Source organism: Onychostoma macrolepis, chromosome 03 (assembly GCF_012432095.1).
Source record: "Onychostoma macrolepis isolate SWU-2019 chromosome 03, ASM1243209v1, whole genome shotgun sequence".
In the NCBI taxonomy this organism is placed as follows: domain Eukaryota; kingdom Metazoa; phylum Chordata; class Actinopteri; order Cypriniformes; family Cyprinidae; genus Onychostoma; species Onychostoma macrolepis.
In genome coordinates, this window is record NC_081157.1 from 47,670,188 (window position 1) to 47,694,214 (window position 24,027).

The window sequence follows — 24,027 nt, forward strand, 5'->3', positions numbered from 1 at the left end:
TTTCTGTTTGAGAGTCATAAAAAGCACAGTTCACATCTATGCTTAATTTGAGTTTTGACACAGTTCAGGTTTTAACAGGTTAGCTTAAAAGAAATCTCGCGAGGGTGACATCGGCGCGCGTGCGTCCCTCTAAGCGCTCCGTGCGGAAACCTGCGGCGCGCGCGTGCGTGGCAGCAGCGGACTGGAGGACACGCGCGGCATGTGAATGATCCGACGCGCCGCTCGCACCGCGACACGACAGTTTGAACCCGACGGCCGCTCGACGCGTGTTTACCGATGCTCGCGCGCGCTCGGCGCTGAAGGTGAGTCCGGAGCACCGCTGTAACATCTGCACTGAGCAGGACGAGGAGGATGTGATTATTACATATTCTGTGTGAGATATTAACATCCGCTGTCGTTCAGTCTGCGTGCAGTCCGCTGAAGGTTGGGTTATTGAGAAATACTGCTGCAGGGATGAAGGTGGAATCATTTACCACAGTAATACCATGGTATCTGACAGCGCGTGAACACCAGTGCGATCATGATCCTCTTCGCTTCTGAATCGTCCAGCTCGAGCTGTTTTCTGTGGGTAATTTCTCCAGTGTGGGGTTTTATTTGGGTGGTTGGCTGGAGCTGTGAAGTGTCAGGACTAACCAGCTAAACTGGTTAACCCATGCAGGCACGAGGAAGTGCTGTGGGGTCTTTGGCTTCACGTGACTACTCCTCAAATCAGACACAGATCTGTAAATGAGTTCTGGACTGGAAACTCTGTCCCACAGCGATGATGGGATCTGGTCTGGTTTGAGGTGTTTTTTTGTCTCTAAATCATCATGTTAATGTCTATCAGTGGTGGGTCTGGGTCTGGTTTGAGATGGTTTGCATCTATATTTCATCATGTTAACATCTGTTAGTGATGGGCCAGGGTTGGTCTGGTCTGGTTTAAGATGGTTTTCATCTCTATATATTATCATGTTAATGTCTGTCAGTGGTGGGTCTGGTCTGGTTTGAGATGGTTTGCATCTCTATATCATAATATCTGCCAGTTCTGCAGTGAAGGGTTGGGGTGGTCTGGTCTGGTTTAAGATGGTTTTCATCTCTATATATTATCATGTTAATATCTGTCAGTGGTGGGCTGGTCTGGTTTAAGATGGTTTTCATCTCTATACATTATCATGTTAATGTCTGTCAGTATTGGTCTGGTCTGGTTTAAGATGATTTTTGTCTATATATTATGATGTTGATGTCTTGTCAGTGGTGGGTCTGGATCTGGTCTAGTTTAATATGGTTTTCATCCCTGTATCATCATTTTAACTTCTGTCCATGATGGGTTGGGACTGGTTTGGTATAGTTTTCATCTCTAGGCCTATATCATGATGTTAACATTTATCAGTGGCAGTTTTTGGTTGTCTGGTCTAGTTTGAGATGGTTTTCAGCTCTGTATCATCATGTTGATATCTGTCAAGTTAGTCTGGTCTGGTTTGAGTTGTTTTTCTCATCTATATCATGATGTTAGCGTCTGTCGGTGGTTTCTGTTCATTCTGGTCTGGTTTGAGTTGGTTTTCTTGTCTATATTATGATGTTAATGTTTGTCAGTGGCGATTTATGGTTGTCTGGTCTGGTTTGAGGTGGTTTTCCTCTCTATATTATCATGTTAATGTCTATCGGGTTTAGTCCGGTCTGGTTTGAGATGGTGTTCATCTTTATATCATGTTAACACCTGTCAGTGGTGGTTTCCTGTCGGTCTGGCCTGGTTTGAGATGGTTTGAGAGCTGATTCTCAGGACAGGAAGTAGAACATCCCTCTGAAGCGGTCTGGCTTTGAGCAAACGCATGAAATATTAATCATAAATCTGTCTGATCCCTCTGGATTTATGATGTCTGTTAGTGAAGCTGAAGCTGGAGCATTGCACACAAACCACAAACTCACTGACTTTATCTATTATTTACACTATTTGCACTCATATTTGAGTTTGAGTGTTTATTCGGTCAAATTGATCAACAGCAATAGATTTTCTTCATAAAACAGAATTGAATCAGCCTGTCGTATGGTTTTAGTTTTAATCTTCAGTGGGATATGTTTTAAAGGGACGGTTCATCCAGAATTAGGTCATTCCTCTTGTCGTTTCAAACCTGTGTGACTTTCTTTCTTCTGAGGAACACAAAAGATGATATTTTGAAGAACATTGGGAGCCAAACCACTTTGGACCCCATTGACTTCCACTGTATGGACATACGTCCAGATATCTTTTGTGATTCACAGAAACTCATACAGGTTTGAAAGACATGAAGAGGAGTAAATGATGAAAGATTGATCGTTTCTGGGACTTCAGAGACTTTAACTAGATTTTTAATTTTCTTTTGGTATTTTTTGATGCAAATCTGAACGGAGCCTCTTGTATTTGATCAGAAGTGATGATTATCAGCCGAATTCAGGGTTCATTATCACCATCATCTTTCACTGAATTATTAATTCAGGTCCTGTTTATTTGTATAGTGCTTTTCACATTGTATGTTGTTTGAACACAGCTTCACAGAAATTATTGTTTCAATGTTTTTGTGCCCTAATAAACACGTAATCAAGGATCATTAAATCCAGAAATTTCCTTTAATTAGCCAGAAGTGGCACTTTCCACGTTTTTACCTCAGTCTGATGTTAAATTTGATGCCTAGTCTGTTTGTTTATTATTTATTCATTATATTTATTTGAAGATTTGAACCTTTCTGGAGTCTTAGGGTTTGAATTATTGAGTTTTCACATTTTTTACCATTTGTGACCCTGGATCACAAAACCAGTCTTAAGTCGCTGGGGTATATTTGTAGTAATAGCCAAAAATACGTTGTATGGGTCAAAATTATCCGTTTTTCTTTTATGCCAAAAATCATTAGGATATTAAGTAAAGATCATGTTCCATGAAGATATTTTGTAAATTTCTTACCGTAAATGTATCAAAACTTAATTTCTGATTAGTAATATCCATTGCTAAGAACCTCATTTGGACAACTTTAAAGGTGATTTTCTCAATATTTTGATTTTTTTGCACCCTCAGATTCCAGATTTTCAAATAGTTGTATCTCAACCAAATATTGTCCTATCCTAACAAATTATATATATATGGAAAGCTTATTTATTTAGCTTTCGGATGATGTATAAATCTCAATTTCACAAAATTGACCCTTATGACTGGTTTTGTGGTCCAGGGTCACATTTTTTAATTACCATTACAAACAAAGCAACAAGTGATTATGTTTTGAACAGTCGCTTTTGTGGTGTTTATTTTATTGATGCATGTTTGATTTAATTTTCTCCAAGTTTTGTGATATTTTGTCTCTGTGATTTGTGTTTTGAGTGTTGTCTGGTGTTTGTCTCTCTCTAGTGGTCATGTTGAATGTTTGCGCTCTGCTGCTGCTGGCGGCTCCGGTGGCCCTCGGCTCCGACTCGGACGCACAGAGACCCCGACACGACTCCAACCTGGAGATCTGTATCCTCCTCAGACACCTGAGTGTGTGTGTGTGTGTGTGTGTGTGTGTGTGTGTGTGTGTGTGTGTGTGAGCATGTCGTTCTCCTGAACGTCTTCTCAGATAAGCGTCTGTTCGAGAGCAAGAGGAAGGATCAGCTGAACGCGCTGAAGAACCTGGTGGAGCTCAACGACGTCAACCAGCAGTACAAGATCATCGACATCATGCTGAAGGGCCTCTTCAAGGTGTGTGTGTGTGTGTGTGTGTGTGTGAGACACTGAGTGTGATGGAGCTGATCTGATCCGTGTGTGTGTGTTCAGGTGCTGGAGGACTCCAGAGCTGTTCTTATAGCTGCTAACGTGCAGCCGGACGATCCGTTCCCACTCGACGACAAAATCAAGGAAGGTGAGAGACTCTGGCTTTATCACCGTTCATTTCAGACATCTGAGAGTGTGTGTGTGTGTGTGTGTCTGAGTGAACGCTCAACACTATGGAAGCACATTACTGCCACATGCTGAATCATAATTATAACATTTTAAGATAAAAAAATAAATAAAAAACATAATTATGACATATAAAGTTGAAGTCTAGAGTTAAAACATCTGAATTATTTTCAGGTTTTGTTTTTTTTATATACTTTTTTTTTAAATTGAGTATGTCATAATTTTCACATTTTTCTCATAAGTATGACGTCAATTCTGACTTTAATCTCAGAATTGTCTTTTTGTCATAATTTTGACTTTGTTTAATTTTAACATTTAAACATTTAAATTGCAAAATTAAGGTAAAAAGTCTTAATTCTCACTTTAGAAGTCAAATTCATGAGATGACCAGTCTCATGAACAATTTAGACTTTTCTCATTATCTCACTTTTTTCCCCACACGTCCTAATTTCAATTTGTACCACACAATTATGTTTTATCTCATAAGTATAACTTAGTATGCCATCATTTTGACTCGTAAGGGACCGTTTTGTCTCAATTTTGACACTTAATCTTATAAATTAATTTTTTTTAATATCATGTTTCAACTTTCTTTATAATTTCAACTTTAAAATGTCATATTTTGAATTCATAAATGATAAATCATAATGATTAAATTAAGATAAAAGGTCCTAACTTTTGATTCACGTCAATATCATGAGATCAACATAATATTCTTTTTTTTTTTTACTTTGACATAATTTTGACTTTATATATCAAAATTTCTAAACTTTTCCATGTAATCTCATAATTGTAACTTAGTATTTCATAATTTATTTCAATTTTATTCAAATCTCAATTTTAAATTCACAAGTGTTAAATCATGATAAATTATAATTATATAAAATGTAGGTCATAATTATCACAAAATCACAAATACATTTTTTTGACAGTATTAACTTTCTCAGTTTTTTCCAAATAATTATGAAGTTTTATCACATAACTGTAACTTTATCATTTTGATTTTCTCATGAGTATGACTTTGTTGTAATTTCAGTTTTTTTTTAAATTATTATTTTGACTTTCAATCTCACAATTTCAGCTTCTTATGTCTTCTTAGACACTTTATCTCATAATTGTGATATGGTTTACCAAAGCATGATTGAGTTTTAATTAGCATAAATAGGCTTCCATATAAAAGACTCTCAGACTATTTTTAGTCATTCAGGTTTATTTCTCCAGCACTTTACACAGTCCAGACACTTCACAGCAGCTTCAGAGAAACAAAACCTCATCTCACCCACAGACTTCTTCAGTTTCAGCAATCATTCGTTCCTGCAGGAGGTTTTTTCAGCGAGCTCAGTCAGTGATGCTCCGAGGGTTTAATCGGTTGAATCTGTCTGTCTCTAGCGTACTCTCACGTGGTGGAGAACACGGCGTTCTTCGGAGACGTGGCTCTGCGTTTCCCGCGTATCGTCCATCACTACTACGATCGTAACGTGGACTGGAGTCGTCTGCTGCGCTGGGGTCTGCGCTTCTGCAACCAGACGGGCGTCTTCAGCGGAGGAGCCCATCAGCACGTGCTCACGCTGGTCAGACTGAGGCATCATGGGATTAACATCACACTAAATACACTGAAACACAGTAAATGAGCTTTAACGGTGTGTTACAGATGTCACAGGAGCTGGGAATCATAGAGAAATCTGCAGACTTCGTCAATCCGTATCGCACCGAACGAGACGACGTGAGTCACACACACACACACACACACACACACACACACACATATACAGAGAGAGATGTCTATATACTACTATATTGAATCAGTGTTTCTCATGTACACTGTGTTGTGTTATTAATAAAATTACAGGATGACTAATAGTATTTTTTAGTTGCCTATAAAATGTCAAATATACATAAAATATTTAATTTTACATCGTATAACCAGTGTTATTATAATTAATTAAGACTAAAACCAAAACAAGTTTTGTTATTTGTAATAAAATAAACATTAACTAAAAATAAAATGTATAAAGAACTTGAATTTATTTCATTTCAGGCATTATTTATCATTTTCATTTAATTTAATTTAATTTAATGTTCTAAAAAATTAAATTAATTAAAATAATAATAAAACCTGTATAGACATCAAGAAATACTAAAACATGGCAAAAACAACTTTAAAATGAAAATGATTAAACGTTATAATTTATAAAATTTAAAATATTAAAATGAATTAAAAACAAAACAATACTAATTTACTAAAAACTAATGCAAACTATTAATATAAACTATAGTGGTATATCAATGAAACTAAAATAACACTGCTTATAAGACAGGGCTCTACGCTTACTTTTCTTTTTAGGAGTGCTTGTGCTCCCAATTTAAAAAAATTTAGGAGCACCTTCTAATCAATAATTAAAAATTCTATTAACCTTCCCATTATGAGGTGATATTTGACTCCTTAAAGTGATTTACAGGGAATTTTGTTTTTACCTTTGTAATGGCATTTTTCTAACTTTATTAAAAGTATATAGTCTTTTATTTATCAAATTCAAAAAAATATATTTATAAGCTTTTTAACGTTTCTAATTAAAACAACAGAATAAAAAGTAGAATAAGAATAATTTACCAATTAAATGAAATCAGTATTTAAGAAATAAATTTGTACTACAGAGGTGGCACAGAAGTAGAATAAAAAGTGGCTTGTATGTGTATTTTCAGATGATTAATGAGGCTCCGAGGCGGCATGAGTGCAATTAAATTCATAAATTCATGTTGAGGTTAATGTTTTAAATATAAAATTTTGAATATAGAAATATTAAATTATTTAAATAGCAGAAAAGATACTTTACAAATTAAACTAAAACTGCCAGCAGGTGGCGGCAAGTCACTGATTCAGGGTTTGAACAGTTTAATAGCTGAAATAAGCACCTGTTTATTGGTGTAATGCAGGGTTCCTCACTGAGTTTTTGTCCGAGGGCGAATTCTGCCAACAATACCAAGCCAAGGGCCACTGACCTATATATATATATATATATATATATATATATATAATATAATATATAATATATATAATATATGAAGAGTTCAGTTGCAAAAGCCTGTAAGTGCCATCTGAAATTTTCGTCTAAAATTAGGTTCAGTAATTTTACTCTAATGGCAATGTAACGGTCCTTTTCTATGCAATTAAAGTGAAATAACTGAACATAAATATAGGAGCCTGATAAAAATGCTCCTTTTAGAAGAATATTTCAGACGGCACTTTTTGCATCTGAACTCTTCATATATATATATTATTCTTATTATTACGATTATTATATTATTGTAGCTTTTGTTAAAATAAGATAAATATTCAGATTTTTTCCCCCAGTAGTCTGTTTTATTCAAACAATTATGAACATTTTTGCATTTAGAGACAGAAGAACTTTGCCTGTTGGATATTAAAAACAATCTGGATCTCCATGTCTGCCATGCAAATCAACTGTTCCTGCTCATCTCCAGACTAGATCTCTTCTCTCCACTTTCCCTAATTTCAGATTAAATTATTAGATCTGTCAGCATTAATATTTTTACACTTAGATTTTTTAGGGGGATCAAACTGTAACACCGTATGTCCCAATCAGACGTGACGCAACGCGATTAAAAAGTATCTTTTCCATGTAATTTTTGTCCTAACCACCCGGGATTCTATTTTAGAAATGGTTTTTATTTTCTGCGACGTCGCGGCAGGAACAACATACAAAATATGACAGTGATAATCTCAGGTAATGATTATGTGCTTTATTCAATGTTAAAAGTGTCTAATGTGAGTTTGAATATTATTTTGCGTGAGGTTTATAGCCATAGTGAAACAACAATAGATATTTTACCTCAGATCAAAATAATAAGGCAAACTTATGTTAAAGTGCCCCAATTATGGATTTTTGAAAATGACTTTTCATGCAGTGTGTAACACAGTGAATGAAAACATCCTGCAAAGTTTTAAATCTGAAAGTACACCATGTATAAAGTTATTGTCTCTCCCAAACCAAAATATGAACCTTACACAAGCCATAATAAGGGCACTTTAAAACTGTGAACTCACTGCGAACCAACATCCATAACTGTTATCACTCACTCACTCAAAACTGTTCAGTCCATTCACATCTGAATCAGCTATTTTCCGTGTCCACTTTTCTTTACTTCACACTTGCCATGTTTTTGCTGTCACATCGTATCTACACTGGACGCGACAAAGCATTGCAAATCATTTGAACTTTGTGTCAGTACGTCATAAATAGAACGAGTCAGCAGTTTACTGTCGGGGAAAACCAACTCAGTTGGTTTCATTTCAGTTTACAGAGACTTTTGCATATTTTGTCATTAAATTATCCACTGAATAACTGATGTTGCTCATTTAACCACAGGTTTATTTTGATTGGTTTGCTTTGATTTGCATAGTTTGTTGATTGTATATTTGTCTGTGTTTCAGGTGCTGCACACGGCCGAGGCCTTCCAGAAGATCCTCCGCGAGGAAGAGAAGAGGAGGAGGAAGGAGGAGAAGAGGAAAGAGATCCGGAAAGGGCCGCGGATCTCTCGCTCTCGCACCGAGTTATAGATCTGACTGAAGATCAGCCGTTTACACTCAATCAGGGAGCCCTGCTGAATCTGCCACGGGCGTCGACGACGTTTACAGGTTTCAGATCGAGACTGATTCGCAACACTTGAATCTGTTTTTAACTCTGTCTGATTTAGGAGGATCTTCATTAGAGTCACTGCTGGTGGTGTGAGTGTGTGTTTAGTGCTGTATTGGGGTTAAGGGGGAGGAGTCAGGGTAGTGGGAGGAGTCTATGGGGCGGGGTCACTATAGCGTTTTCTGTAGAGTGGGTGGAGTCAGATTAATGGGGGAGTTAAGAGTGGTGGGTGGGGATTGGGAGAGTGGATGTGGTCAAAGTGGGTCTGTGTCTTAGATGAAGGTATTTTGAACACTGATATTTCGGTATTTAACACACTTGATAAGTTTTGATAATATAAAATCAAAAATTGAAGTTCCCACATATGAAATTCAGTTGTTTAGATTCAATATAAATGCTTTATTTGGGGGTACTTTATAGTCTAATAAGAGAACTGTGGGTAATTAATGTCTTTCTGCTTTCTTTAGAAACTGTTATTCATTAAAAAATTGTATATTGTATGTGTGTGTGCGCGCACGTGAAGGATGAGCGTTGATGATCTGACCTGAGATCAGAGCTGCACAGCCGTGAGAGAAACTCTTTAGTGAAGGATCTGAATCAAACTGATATCAGTGTGAATGCGTTTCTGATTCGCATCGGTTTCTCCGGCTGCTGAAGTGAGACGATCATCAGCTTCAGTCTGAAACGCTTTCATAGAGGCTTTATCAATCTGTTCATGTGACTGTTATTGAAATCTGTACAGCATCAGTGGGAGATTATTATTGACAGAATTAATAAAGTCTATTTAACAAACTCTAGCAGTGGTTATCTGCATATGTTGAGTTATCATGTTTTTCGTGGGCTGTATTTAGAGTTTATAGCTCATGCATTTATGTTGATTTTCGGTTCATGATCATCATTATTACTCTAAGCTACAAATCAAGGATGTTTTGAAGAATTAACGAATGAAATTTAAAGAAAGTGAACACGCAAGGATCGGCCATAGGAAAACAGCATTGCAACAGAGCGGAGCATAACAAAATGAAACTAAATATAAAGGACGTCTGTGTTGCCAGATTGGGCGGTTTTGAATTTGATTGTGTGGGTAAAAAATGGTTTGGGCAGGTGGACAAAATTTGGGCTGTTTTGGGGTCAGTTTGGTAGTTTTCACACATCTAAACTCTATCGGCTAATTGGTTAAAAAACAAAACCCAAACTCGCACAACGTGAATTACTCCCAGGGGCGCTGCTATGTTTCCCGGGCCCATCCGCGATGGATACAATACAGAAAACATGCAACAAATAGAAATTAGAGAGAGAGACTGAGCTGAGAGAGATTTTTTTTTTAATGCTTTAATTTAATGCCACAAAAACAAGAGGTATTATGTATTCACGATCAAATTAACATGATCTGCCAAAGAAAAAAGAAAGGAAGAAAATTACATAAATTTCAATGCTTTCAGAGCATTGCATTTTTTTTCAGTGCTTTATTTTTTTGTTTGTTCCAAGAGATTTACATATTATTTTAAAGTCATTTATAAAATGTGCAAAACTTGGTCTACATTGAGCCCACTTCTTCTTATGTATATGGTATTTTCCTAATAAAACAAGCAAATGTAACCTATAATATGTTGTTTTTTACAATTCAAAAGTTCGTTTTCTGTATCAAATATACTTTTTTCTATCATACACTCCATTTTTCTGTTAATATAGAATTCCAAATCCTTCCAAAATAATCTTGAATAAATACAATGGAAAAAAAAAGATGCAAAATAGTTTCTTTTGATAAATGCTTTTGTCCGTTACCATATCTAGCCGCATGATTTATATATATATATATATATGCTATATATAGATATCACGCGGAGATCACGCTCCTTCCCTAACAGGAAAAACAGGTTCCTGCAGTGAGTCACTTTTGCAACCAAAAGTGAAAGAAACTTATGTTCTCTCAAGCTTTAGGCTACCTGACAAAATCCTCGACATGACATGTTTCATTAAGAGTGAGATTTATTAATGTTTTGTCCTTTGATTGTTTTCCAAGCAGCCTTATATTGGACTTGATGTCTGTTTGAGATATCTGTCTGGAGATGGCGGAAGGACCTTCAAGTAAGATATAGCCTATTATTATATGGACTTAGTGACATGTCAATCACGCCATTCCGTATGTGCGTAAATAATGATTTAAAGTCTTATTTACATTTTTTGAAATTTGTTATTTAGGATATTTTTTGTAGGCTAGCTAAATATTCTTGAAGTTGTTTGTTCTGTTATAGTGTTTTCTTCTTCTTCTTTTTATTATTTTGGAAGGGAAACGCCAAACAGATCCTATTGTCAAAGTCAGTAAACTGTCCTCTCATTGTTGATATTTCTATTAAAAAATGTATAATTGTTCAAAAGTGTATTATTTTAGACCAGGTTCAAAAGCTCGCGCAGGCCTACTCTGTGCTAATGTGCAGCGCAGTTTCTTTTCTGCATGAAGTCGCTCATTGTGTAAAAACCAAGCAGCAACCTCCCGCTCCCTCTCTTGAAACCAACACTGAAGTGACTTAAACTGCAATTCATCGACTGGCCGCTGGAGGCTGGCTCCAAAAGGGAGTCAGTCCCATAGACTCCCCATGTTAAAATGCCCAACTTTACAGCAGAAAAAAATGTGTTTACAGCCTGGTACAAAAAGTGGTTTTGGTCTATATAGCTAATTTTGCCCTTCGTGACAACTGTGAGGGGGGTGAATTTTTTTTATAACTCATCCGTTTAAATTATATTAAGCCTTAAAGTTCTGCATAATTAAGGGCGTGGCCACTTGAGTGACAGGTGGACTGCCGCTCTGCTACAGAGTGTGAAACTTAGAAAACTGGCTTTAAAGATTTTTATTTGTACAGAAAAAAATAATTATAGGTAGGACACTGGGACAACTGGGAATCTGGCAATTAGATGTTTTAATGAAAATGATCTCAAATTTGATTTTTACCACTATTGTACTCTGCTTTTGCACTGTCTGCAAAAAGTGAGATGTCACGCCAAGGCAAAAGGCAGTAACTGCCACATTATAAACAATATTTGGGTGCTGATCACCATTTACAGAATCATTATAGTAACATCTGTATTAAATCTAGTGATCATTGGTTAGGCTATAACATCTAGTAATGTGATTCAATTTTTTTTTTTTTTCTGACTGTAACAACCAGACAAAAAGTTAAACGTGAGTGGATACCGTTTTACAACCAGCCTTAAAGGGCCATCATGTCCCTCGGCGACCCGAGTTCGATTCCCGTCTCGAGGTTCTTTGCCGATCCCGCCTCCCTCTCTCCCCCCAATACTTTCCTGTCTGCTCTCAACTGTCCTATCTAATAAAAAGTTCTTTTTGCTTTTGTACAATAGTTGAAGAACTGTTTAGATATTTTATGCTTAAATACTTCTATTTTGCAGGAGTCCCGTAAATCATTTTATTCTCCCGCATCCCGCACACACACGAGTGTCTACCCGCCCGCACCAGCACTCGCCCATCTTGTCCCGCAGGGCACTCTGTTACATCTTGGCTCGCGGGAGTGCTGGTCTCAGTGGCACTGGACTCGAGTGCGTGTGCGGTTCCTATGCTTCTTGAAAGTACTTGAATTTCAGATATGAGGGCCTTTCGCACCGCGGGAACCTTTTCATAGTACCCGAACTAATTGTGGAACTACCCGCTTTTTGGCGTGTTCGCACCGCAGGAACTAGGAACGGTTTTAGTTCCAGGAACTCCGTTTGGAGGAACCTAAATTAGCTCCTACTTCAGAGTAGGGTCTAAAACAGTTCTACAGGAACTATCAGTGACGTAAGTGTACGCTGATTGGCTAAACGCACATGAAACACCGGCTACCCGGCATTTTTAAAAAGCCATGTAAACATATTTACTCCACAAACATGGAAAACAGCGATAATGGCATTTACCTGTTGTCTGCAGTGTTGTGTTCTTTTCTCAGCTTCGATGTTATGTAACACTGCAAGTTGTCATAAAGAATTTAGTCTCTTAGCCCAACTTTTTGCTCTTGCAATCGCGTATATTGTGCGTTGACATTCCATCTCCGTCTAGGCCTACAGGTGCACATATAATTCAATCTAAATTTTAAATGTCTATTAACACATAATGACGTAACAGAACTAGAGATGCACTGATTGCAGTTTTCTTGGCCAATTCCGTTTTCTGATTTTTTTTGTAAGTGTGACCTACCAATACCTGCCAATAATAAAGGTAGAAATAACAATTAACTGAAAATGAGTTGCTGTATATGACAAAACAGATGTCATTTCCCACTGTTTATAAATTATTTTTCCTCCCTAACCTTATTAAATGTGTCATCTTTCACGTCAAATTCTTACAATATTTCAATTAACTCAGAATAATAACAAACTGTAGAGTTGTTACCATTCAAATGAAATCTGTATATACAAACTGCAGAGGAAACAGAAGCTGCATCTGAAGTGACATGAAATAGATGTATTTACAAGACCAAACTCTGCAGAAGAGACTGGAATATGAACGCAGCGTGCAAAATTTACCTCCCACTGTAAAAAAGTGGTAATGTGCAATTGTTATGTTAAAGAGCTATTTCTACCTGTTCTTACCCTTAAATTAAAAAAAAAAAAAAGATCAGCATACTGTACGAATGTTTATGATCAAAGGCACTGTGTTGCAGTTGAGAAATCAGTAGCTTAAACAGATCTGAATATGGCTACCAAACACTGAGGGACACATTCCTCACACTTCAGCATAATCTCCATCCACACTTTCCGGTAACACTTTAGAATACTGTTCCATCATTAATGAATAACTACACAAGAACACATGAGTAACGCAATATTAGCACTCTAGTAACTACTAGTAACTAACAAGAAACTCTGATTAATGAATTAGTAAGTAATAGTGCTTAGTCGAATGCGGTAGTTCGCTATTAGCTAATCAGTAACTATTATTTTTTCATACCTCCCCAAGAACTACTAAGAACTACTGTATACAGGTTGATAATTAATATGAATAATACATCATGTATAATTAATTCTAAAGTAAAGGTCATGGTAACCCACTAGTAATGACTCAAGTATTACCAAATTCTTCAGAAGGAATTACTAATTTTTTGGATCAGTATTCTAAAGTGAAGATTGTGATAACTCCCTAGTAATGACTGAAATCATTGTAAACTTTTGAGGTTTTTGTAAGGTCCTGGTTAGTAATTCATTTTGCTAGATTTGGTAAGTCTTAAATAATTACTAGTGGGTTGCCATGATCTTCACTTTAGAATACTGATCCAAATAATTAGTAGTTTCTTCAGAAGTATGTGGTAACACATGAATTATCAAACGTTATCAAACACAGATGACACTTTGAAGGGAGCATGTTTACTGCCTTCACATCAGAATCCCCGTAAGGATGCCAGAAGACACTGTGATGTTTCATTGGGAGTTGGAATGCACCTTCTGAATTTTGAGCAAAAAGCTAAATAAGACATCAGTAACAACAAATAAAAATTATTATAATTATAATTTTTTTTTTTTTTTAATGTCTCATTGGTTTGTAGGTTTGAAAGTGTTTTTTTGTTTGTTTGTTTCATTATTGTTTATTTTTTTCTTATACTTTGCCTGCAATAAGAATGACCACTTGACTTGACTTGACTTGAAATATCACGATTCTTTCAGAGATGTCAGCGATGGGCTCCAGTCCAGATGATCCAGTGATCCAGATTCTTCTGATGGGCAGAAAGGGTTCTGGGAAAAGCTCGTCTGGAAACACTATACTGGGTGAAAGAAAGTTTAAAGTTCATGTACAACAGAAAAAGCATGAAGCTGAAAATGAGTTTGGCGAAGATTGTGAGGGTAAAGGACAGATCGGTGGGAAGCAGGTGCATGTGATTGATTGTCTAGATCTACTGGATCCAGATCTGAATGAAGAGCAGCTGGAGATGCTGAAAGAGCAGCTGGTTTCTCGATGTTCAGCAGGTATCAGTGCAGTTCTGCTGGTTGTGCCTTTAGTGAGAAATGTGGAAAATGAGGAAGAGATCTTGGAATATATAAAGTGTTTATTTGGTCCTGAAGTTCAGAAATACATCATGATCCTCTTCACACATAGAGATGAACTGGAGGATCTGGATGAGACCACTGATGAACATCTGCAAAGCAATGATCATGCTGATCTCCAGCAACTGGTGACTAAATGTGGAGGAAAGATTCACTGTTTCAATAACAAGAGCAAATCAGACGATCAGGTACAAGAACTACTGCAGAAGATTGAAAGAATGATGATAGAGAACAGAGGGAAATTTATAATCGAACAAATGAGGAGGAGAGCAAGCAAGGAGGCTCCTGATGTCATTTGTAGGTTTTTGCCATTATAAATGACTTTAATAATACAATAATACATTTGCAATTTGTTCACTAGTTTGTTTCACTGATCTTAAGGGAAGAGTACATAAGAGACTGTTTTATTATTTATTTGATCTTTCTGTTGTAGTTTCAGGAGAGTCTCCAGCCAAAGATTCAGAGGGGATTGATGTGATTCCTGAGAGGAAAGACCAGATCAGGCTGGTTCTCCTGGGAAAAACTGGATCTGGGAAAAGTGCCACTGGAAACACCATCATCGGCAGAAACGTATTTGAATCTTCAGCCAGTTCAATCTCTCTGACCAAACAGTGCAGCTCAAAAACTAATGAGAGGATGGGTAAAGAGATTACAGTTATCGACACGCCAGGACTTTTTGATAATAATCTCAGTGAAGAGGAGGTTCAAACTGAACTATTGAAATGCATAACATACTCGTCTCCTGGACCGCATGCTTTTATTATCGTCATTAGAGTGGGTCGATTCACTGAGGAGGAGAAAAATACAGTGGAACATCTCAAAGAAGTGTTTGGAGAACAGATAGAAAAATACACCATGATCATCTTCACCCACAAAGATCAATTAGATAAAGAAAATAAAACCATTGAAGATTATCTACAGAATGCTGATCCAGATCTTCAGTCCCTCGTTCACAGCTGCGGAAAACGATTCTTCTGTCTGAACAAGAACTCTGCCAGTTTCCCACAGTTCAAAGATCTGATCAGTAAAATAGAGATGATGGTGGCAGAAAATAGAGGATACTTCAGAAATGAAACATTTGAAGGAACAGAGAAATGCATTCAGGAGATTCAGAAAATGAAATTGCATGAGAAAATGGAGCATTTGGGTTCAGCTGCAGAGTCTCAATGTGTAGAAAACCATTTAATCAAAACTCACGACTACATAACAGTTCTAGTCAGATGGTTAAGGGTGATAGGGGATGAAATGAACACCATAGAGGAACTCGAGGGAAAAGGAATCAATAATATAGAGGCAGTAATACATGCAGTCAGAGCCACAGGAAAACAGGACATGTGTGGAGTTCAGTGAGAGACTCAATAATGATCACACAATACAATACAAAGCATATTTTCTCCAGGTCTTTAAAAATATTTAATATACATACTTAAACTGGCTTGACAGGAACGAGAAAGCTTGTGTTGACATTTTAGAAATATTATGCTATGCTCTTAGAAGAATTCAGGATATATCTACAAAAAAATTTTTTTTTTTTTGCCCCATTCAAACTGAAGTTAATTTTGGAATTGAAGGGGTGGATTTCCAATTCCCTCCTTTTCTAGTATATAATAAATACATAATCATAGTTTTCTTAAAACTAGTGTCTATCTATTTTGGTATTTATGTTACTTACAAGCAATGTCTGTATTTGATTATCTGTGAGGTGACTGAGGGTCTGCCCAATGTCAGGAATGCAGTAACAGTGTTTACTAATTTATCAGGGCTTCCAGAGAATATATATGTATTTGTTTTGTAATAATTTATCTGTATATATTTTACAGAAAAAGAGTTATCAGTCTGAACTGTGTTATTATTCATTTCATCATGTGGTTCTCTTGATAGCCGCATGAGACGTGAAGACCAACGTGCACCACATGTATCCACTAACTCTTATGTATGTTAAATTATGACAGTTAATCATGTGTTAGGTTTGTATCAGTGCTCTGTGTGAATGTAGGATTCTGTTCCAGTGATGTGTTGCAGCTCAACCTTGAAGAGAAAAGATATTGCCTATGTTTTATCTAATGGCATATTTTTAGGGGTAGTTTAGGAATATGACAGGCATGGGACCATGCCAAAGGAACAGTCTGCAGGAGAACCAACAGCTACCAGGATGAGAAGTGATGCATGTATGATAGTTGTACGATAGTTGCTTACAAATGTAACTTAGTGTCTCCAAGATACTTTCTTTAAGAAAAGAACATCATGTTGTATGTTGCTAGAATTATCTGTACTGTTAACCTATCAGAACCTGTAAAAATGGCATCAACAGATCATCCGGCTGTAAGTGCTAGTATTTCTGTATTATAAATTAGTTGGAGACTGGCTCCTCTTACTCACTTTCTATGGCCTTTGGAAGTGTGGAGTGTTCAGTAAACTCTCAACTGATTGAACTTCACATTTGACTCCTGGTCTTCACTGAGCATATCTGGTCTCTCTGTGGGGTTTAACTGTGATTCATATACAGAATATTGATATGGACTATTGTTACGATTCCTTTCCTAAAATCAGGGAGACGCCACACACAACCACTGCTTTAACAAAACAAATTTATTTAAGACATGTAATCAGTCTAGGACAGTGATAGTCAGTATGCCGGCAAGTGTTTGTAAGTAGTAATAACAGTCTAAACAAACACCAATAACAAAACTCAAAACCCAAACGTCCGGTCTAGGGAGAGATGAATCAAAACAGGAATTCCTCCGGTGCGACGGCAATTTCCCATAACCTCCATATCCCATGAGTTCTCCAGCAGACTCGTGCGTAAACTCCAACAAACAACTATTCCTCACACCATTGTTCCTACGAGTCCCTTTTAAAGCCCGTTGATTTAGTCCAGGTTCAACACCTAATCAGCCAATCACCTGCAGACAGCCAGTCACCTGTAACTCGGGAATAAACACAGAGTGACTCACTGAGACGTCACATTTTTTTCCCTCTGGCATCCATTACCCCATCCCAGTACAACGGTGTTCTCACAGTCCTATCAATGTTCCCAAACTCCTTATCCCTAGCAATGTGGATCCTGAAAGCAAATTAAGACGACAAAGAGAGCAAAGGAAAAACAGAAAAAAAAAAAAAACATTCCAACACAACAGTACCTATTCACTATGGTCAGGAACACGAGATAACGCATCTGCCACTACGTTATCAGCTCCTTTGATATGTTTTATTGTTAAGTTCTAAGGCTGTAGAAATAAACTCATTAACCGCTGACTTGGGGACTATATGGAATGCAAAAACGTTAAAGGATTATGATCAGAATAAACAGGCAACCCTCCACCCACATATACATCAAAGTACTGAAGAGCCCAAATTAAAGATAATGCTTCTTTCTCAATTACAGAGTAATTCTTCTGATACGTATTGAATTTACGAGAAAAGAACGAAACAGGGACATCTCACCAGTCCAGTCCAGTCTCACCAGTTTGCAACAAAACAGCTCCAGCCCCAACCTGACTTGCATTCACCTGTATCTTAAATGGCTTATCCAGCCAACTGAAGGAGTGGATTGCAGATCTACAATGGCCTTCATAATAATATTAATTATAATATTTCTTGAATAATTATTAATCAAAGTTACATTTATGCATGTTAGAAAATAAGTTGAATATGGTTTTAGTCTGCCTTTTTACTCTCTAAAAAGCTTCTCTCATTGTGTGTGTGACCATACCTGATAGGGTTTAGGGCTGAGGCAACCTTGAAGTAAGATAAGTGTTTCTCTGCGTATGTGTGTTAGTATCTGTCTGTACAGGGAGAAGCGGAGACAGCCCCAGGACGAAACGTTCAGCTGCCAATGTCCAGTGTATCAGATATACGTCTTTGGCGAGACGTATTGCATCTGACCTCTGATCACTTGTCACCAAAATAGTCGTTAGAAGATATGCTTCAAGCTTGCGTCCATATGTGGAAATTGTCTAAGTTTATCTAGCTTTTAGAACCAATCAGAATTCTGAAGACTTTGCATTGACGCAATTAGCAACCTCCGTTAGGGTATAATTGTTGGTGTTTTTGAATTGTAAAGCAGAGCGGCCAACAAACTCTGTGTGTTAAAGCTGACTTCTGCCTGAAACTGCAAACAATTTTCTTCTGTAAATTTCTTCAATTGAATCGCATTTCTTGACTCCTGGTCTTCATTCAACACACCTGGGCCTTGGGTCTCAACTGTTTTCCCCAACACAGCAATAAACATGGTGAAGCCCAACTGGAGGACGAAGGAACAGCTATCCCATTCTCCAGCATATATTGCACTTCAGAGTCCAGTATTTGCCGCTTAGGAACCCTGTAAAAACGCAGACAAATGGGCCGAGCCTCTCCCACATCTACATCATGCTGGATCAAATGGGTACGAGATGGTACATCTGCAAACAAACTAGAAAAATCAAGTACCATTTTTTTCAGTTCTAAGTTACCTTTGTGACTCTGACAAATGTGAAAGCAAAGAATCCAAGTTTTGAAGAGTTTCCAAATTTAACCTAGGAAGCAACACACAATCCTCAGGGACAACCATATTCCCCTTCTCCTCCTACAAAAAGAGGTTGAGAATTATCAAGTGAAACTGAAGCAACAGTACAGCAGGATTTATCACTTGAGTTTCTGATTTACGGAGATAATTAGGCTTAAGTAAATTCACATGAAAACATTGCCTAACCTTTCGCCGATCTGGAGATGCAATTTGATAATTTTGGTCAGACATTTTATGAAGAACAGTGTACCCTGGTGAAGGCGACAAAGCCAACACTTGATCACCCGGTGTAAAAACACGATGTTCTGCACGTTTATCAAAGTGGCTTTTCATTTTATTCTGTGCTCCAACAAGATTTTTCTGAGCAGTTATTCCGGCCAAAAATAAGCTTCTGCGAAAACTATTTACATATTCTAACAAATTTTGCGGATGATCTTCCTCCACTGTAGGGGGGACTTTGATCTCCTCGTGAAGCCAAACACTCAGGAACACACATGCCATCCAACAAAACAATAAACTCTCTAATCTGACAAGAAGATCTGGGAGAAAGACCATTTGCTCATCGGTCCCTTCACCCATCCTTCCCTCCTGGGCACATGGTCCAGGTCACTCAAAGTTGACAAAGAAATTTCAAGAACTCAAGTTGCTCATGCATTTACTGTATCTTCAGAATTCATTATCATAACCCTTTCATGTTTGGTATCGTTAAAGGTCTCTGTGCGATTGGTGAACTGGTCTGAATTTCACAGTAGTCACTTATATTATGAGAAAGACTGAAAACTTTTGTAGAATTGTGTTCTGCTGCTGAGGGGTGTGTCCCCCTTTAGGGGTCTGTGAGAATGTTTATCTCCAACCAGGTGCAACCCTGGAGCACGAGAACCCCAAAACCAAAAGTTCTTTTATGTTTTTAAAACTGATTTAAAGATTTATTTGTTTTTGTTCTGGTAGTATTGAAGGGGAAGTTTCAAATCAGTCATTGTGATTCTGTAGCCAGATCAGCCCGTAGTCTGGAGTGTATTTCATATGCTCCATACTGTGTATCTTCCTGAAGTCAGGTATACATTTTTACTCATAGATTCATCTTTAAGAAATTGATGGTTTGTGTTGATATGACTTGATATCTTTGAATTGGCTATGTAATCAGCATGATACAATTTTACCTGACTAATAATAAATTGTTGTATTTGATTTATTCTGATCTCTTCTGAAATCTTTTTTTTCTTGTAGATTAAAATCATAGTCTAGTGTTTCCACAAATCTGCATCCAGGACAGATCATACTGAAGTATCAATGAATGAAGCGGGGGCTCGTCATTAGAAATCTTCTGATTTCTGTCTGTCACTGGCTTAACAAGTTACAGTTTTCATGATTAGGGAAAAGTACACTTTTTGTTATGTGCTAGCAGGGTGCAGCCTATTTAAGGTATCTAATCACCCTGTATCCTCTGAGTGAGATCAGGGGGCGAGTTTGTGCCGTGCGTTCACAGTTGGCCAGTGAATTGCTAAGTTACACTGGGTCGTTAATGAACGAATAATTGAAAGTATGGGATTTCCAGAATAATCAAATATCTAAATTAATAATAATAATAAAAAAAAGTTAAAATGTTTTGTCAGGGTTTAAAAAAAAAAGAATTGATAAGTTGAGTATGTCATAATTGATGACTTTTTCTCGTATGACATGTCAATTCTGACTTTAAAGTCAGAATTGTCTTTTTGTCATAATTTTGACTTTTAATTTTAACATTTAAATGTGTTAAAATGTTAACATTTAAATTGCAAAATTAAGGTAAAAAGTCTTAAATCTTACTTCAGAAGTCGAAATCATAAGATGAGCAGTCACAGTTGACAGTCAATTTAGACTTTTCTCATTATCTCACTTTTCCCCCCACATGTCCTAATTTAAACTTTTACCACATAATTATGTTTTATCTCATAAGTATAACTTAGTATGCCATCATTTTGACTCACAAGTGACCTTTTTGTCTCAATTTTGACTATTAATCTCATAAATTCATTTTTTTTAATATCATGTTTCAGCTTTCTTTATAATTTCAACTTTAAAATGTCATATTTTGAATTCACAAATGATAAATCATAATTATTAAATTAAGATAAAAGGTTCTAACTTTTGACTTAAGTCAATATCACGAGATCAACACAATATTTGTTTTTACTTTGACATAATTTTAACTTTACATATAAAAATTTCAAAACTTTTCCATGTAATCTCATAATTGTAACTTAGTATTTAATCATTTTTATTTCAATTTTCTTCAAATCTCAATTTTAAATTCATAAGTGTTAAATCATGCTAAATTATAATAATATATAATGTAGGATAAGTCATAATTATAACATAAATCAAAATCATGAGATTACAAAATCACAAGGTCACAAATTTTTTTTTTGACTGTATTAACTTTCTCAAATTTTTCTAAATAATTATGAAGTTTTATCACATAACTGTAACTTTATAATTTTGATTTTCTCATGAGTATGACTTTGTTATAATTTTTTTTTTCTTATTTTGACTTGTAATTTCAGGGGTTTTTTTTCATAATTTTGATTTGTCATAATTTCAATTTTTAATTTCACAATTTCAAATTCTTATTTTATAATTTAGACATTTTCTCTCACAATTATGACTTTTTAATCTCATAATTATGGTTTACCAAAGCATGATTGAGTTTTAATTAGCATAAATAGGCTTCCATATAAAAGACTCTCAGACTATTTTTAGTCATTCAGGTTTATTTCTCCAGCACTTTACACAGTCCAGACACTTCACAGCAGCTTCAGAGAAACAAAACCTCATCTCACCCACAGACTTCTTCAGTTTCAGCAATCATTCGTTCCTGCAGGAGGTTTTTTCAGCGAGCTCAGTCACAGTGATGCTCCGAGGGTTTAATCGGTTGAATCTGTCTGTCTCTAGCGTACTCTCACGTGGTGGAGAACACGGCGTTCTTCGGAGACGTGGCTCTGCGTTTCCCGCGTATCGTCCATCACTACTACGATCGTAACGTGGACTGGAGTCGTCTGCTGCGCTGGGGTCTGCGCTTCTGCAACCAGACGGGCGTCTTCAGCGGAGGAGCCCATCAGCACGTGCTCACGCTGGTCAGACTGAGGCATCATGGGATTAACATGACACTAAATACACTGAAACACAGTAAATGAGCTTTAACGGTGTGTTACAGATGTCACAGGAGCTGGGAATCATAGAGAAATCTGCAGACTTCGTCAATCCGTATCGCACCGAACGAGACGATGTGAGTCTCACACACACACACACACACACACACACACACATATACAGAGAGAGATGTCTATATACTACTATACTGAATCAGTGTTTCTCATGTACACTGCATTGTTATTAAAACAAGTTTTGTTACTTATAAAATAAACATTAACTGAAAATAAAATGTATAAAGAACTTAAATTTATTTCATTGCAGGCATTATTTATCATTTTTATTTAGTTTATTTTAATGTACTAAAAAATTAAATTATTAATTAAAAAAATAATAGTAATACCTGTATAGACATTAAGAAATACTAAAACATGGCAAAACAACTTTAAAATGAAAATGATTAAATGTTATAATTAATTGTAATTAATACAATTTAAAATATTAAAATGAATTAAAAACAAAAAAATACTAATTTACTAAAAACTAATTCAAACTATTAATATAAACTATAGTGGTATATCAATGAACCTAAAATAACACTGCAGAGTTCATTAATGGCAAATAAGTGAGTCATAATTTAATTTCAGCAATTTTCTTTTTAAAATATTCTAAAAATTCTAAACAAATATTCAAAAACATGTACAGTCTGAACAAACATTTTAAATCAACCAGTTTTAATACACTTTATTCTTTCATAACACAAACCTTTCAATATCTATAATTCAGGCTTAGGGACTGAGACTGTTATAATATTGTTTTAAATCTGCTGTTTAATAGCTGATATAAGCACCTGTTTATTTGTGTAATGCGTCATGTCATATTTACAATATCACCAATTGTTCTTATTAAAATATTGTATGATTTACTGGACTAAATTAGCGTAATTCATGGCCTGTAATGTGTAGGTCAAGCCAGTAGGAGGGAGTAGAGCTGCAGATGTTGATCAGAAATCACAGAAAGTTAAACTCAGTTTGTTTAATTTCAGTTTACAAAGATTTATATGTCATAATATCAACTGAACCTGATGTTGCTTAATAAACTACAGGTTTATTTAGACTTTTTTGCGTTGATTTGCATAGTTTGTTGATGAAGATTTGTCTGTGTTTCAGGTGCTGCACACGGCCGAGGCCTTCCAGAAGATCCTCCGCGAGGAAGAGAAGAGGAGGAGGAAGGAGGAGAAGAGGAAAGAGATCCGGAAAGGGCCGCGGATCTCTCGCTCTCGCACCGAGTTATAGATCTGACTGAAGATCAGCCGTTTACACTCAATCAGGGAGCCCTGCTGAATCTGCCACGGGCGTCGACGACGTTTACAGGTTTCAGATCGAGACTGATTCGCAACACTTGAATCTGTTTTTAACTCTGTCTGATTTAGGAGGATCTTCATTAGAGTCACTGCTGGTGGTGTGAGTGTGTGTTTAGTGCTGTATTGGGGTTAAGGGGGAGGAGTCAGTGTAGTGGGAGGAGTCTATGGGGCGGGGTCACTATAGCGTTTTCTGTAGAGTGGGTGGAGTCAGATTAATGGGGGAGTTAAGAGTGGTGGGTGGGGATTGGGAGAGTGGGTGTGGTCAAAGTGGGTCTGTGTCTTAGATGAAGGTATTTTGAACACTGATATTTCGGTATTTAACACACTTGATAAGTTTTGATAATATAAAATCAAACATTGAAGTTCCCACATATTCAGTTGTTTAAACTCAATATAAATGCTTTATTTGGGGGTACTTTATAGTCTAATAAGAGAATTGTGGGTAATTAATGTCTTTCTGCTTTCTTTA

At 36.5% G+C, this 24,027-nt stretch overlaps 3 protein-coding genes across 5 annotated transcripts; all 3 read left to right on the forward strand.

Annotated features, from left to right (window-relative positions):
* The first annotated feature begins 58 nt into the window (after positions 1-58).
* On the forward strand, positions 59-9,324 carry LOC131537970 (coiled-coil domain-containing protein 134-like). Of its 3 annotated transcripts, none has more exons than XM_058771720.1 (7): positions 59-302; positions 3,326-3,457; positions 3,558-3,679; positions 3,755-3,839; positions 5,267-5,448; positions 5,529-5,600; positions 8,331-9,324. In XM_058771720.1, exons 1-7 carry the CDS (start codon positions 206-208, stop codon positions 8,454-8,456), a joined length of 816 nt encoding a protein of 271 aa, XP_058627703.1. In that variant the 5' UTR covers positions 59-205; the 3' UTR covers positions 8,457-9,324. The 3 variants fall into 3 exon arrangements, with proteins under 3 accessions (XP_058627703.1, XP_058627704.1, XP_058627705.1); XM_058771721.1 differs by having other exon boundaries at positions 3,353-3,457; XM_058771722.1 differs by lacking the exon at positions 59-302 and adding an exon at positions 327-564 and having other exon boundaries at positions 3,353-3,457.
* Positions 9,325-10,451: 1,127 nt separating this feature from the next.
* On the forward strand, positions 10,452-16,978 carry LOC131537153 (GTPase IMAP family member 8-like). Its single transcript, XM_058770441.1, has 3 exons — positions 10,452-10,620; positions 14,185-14,859; positions 14,996-16,978. Exons 1-3 carry the CDS (start codon positions 10,602-10,604, stop codon positions 15,910-15,912), a joined length of 1,611 nt encoding a protein of 536 aa, XP_058626424.1. The 5' UTR covers positions 10,452-10,601; the 3' UTR covers positions 15,913-16,978.
* Positions 16,979-21,981: 5,003 nt separating this feature from the next.
* Positions 21,982-23,720, forward strand: LOC131535797 (coiled-coil domain-containing protein 134-like; the record flags this gene model as incomplete). Its single annotated transcript, XM_058768302.1, has 3 exons — positions 21,982-22,179; positions 22,260-22,331; positions 23,365-23,720. Coding segments are annotated over 3 exons (396 nt in total), but the record flags the coding sequence as incomplete, so codon positions are not given.
* Between the last annotated feature and the right edge of the window lie 307 nt (positions 23,721-24,027).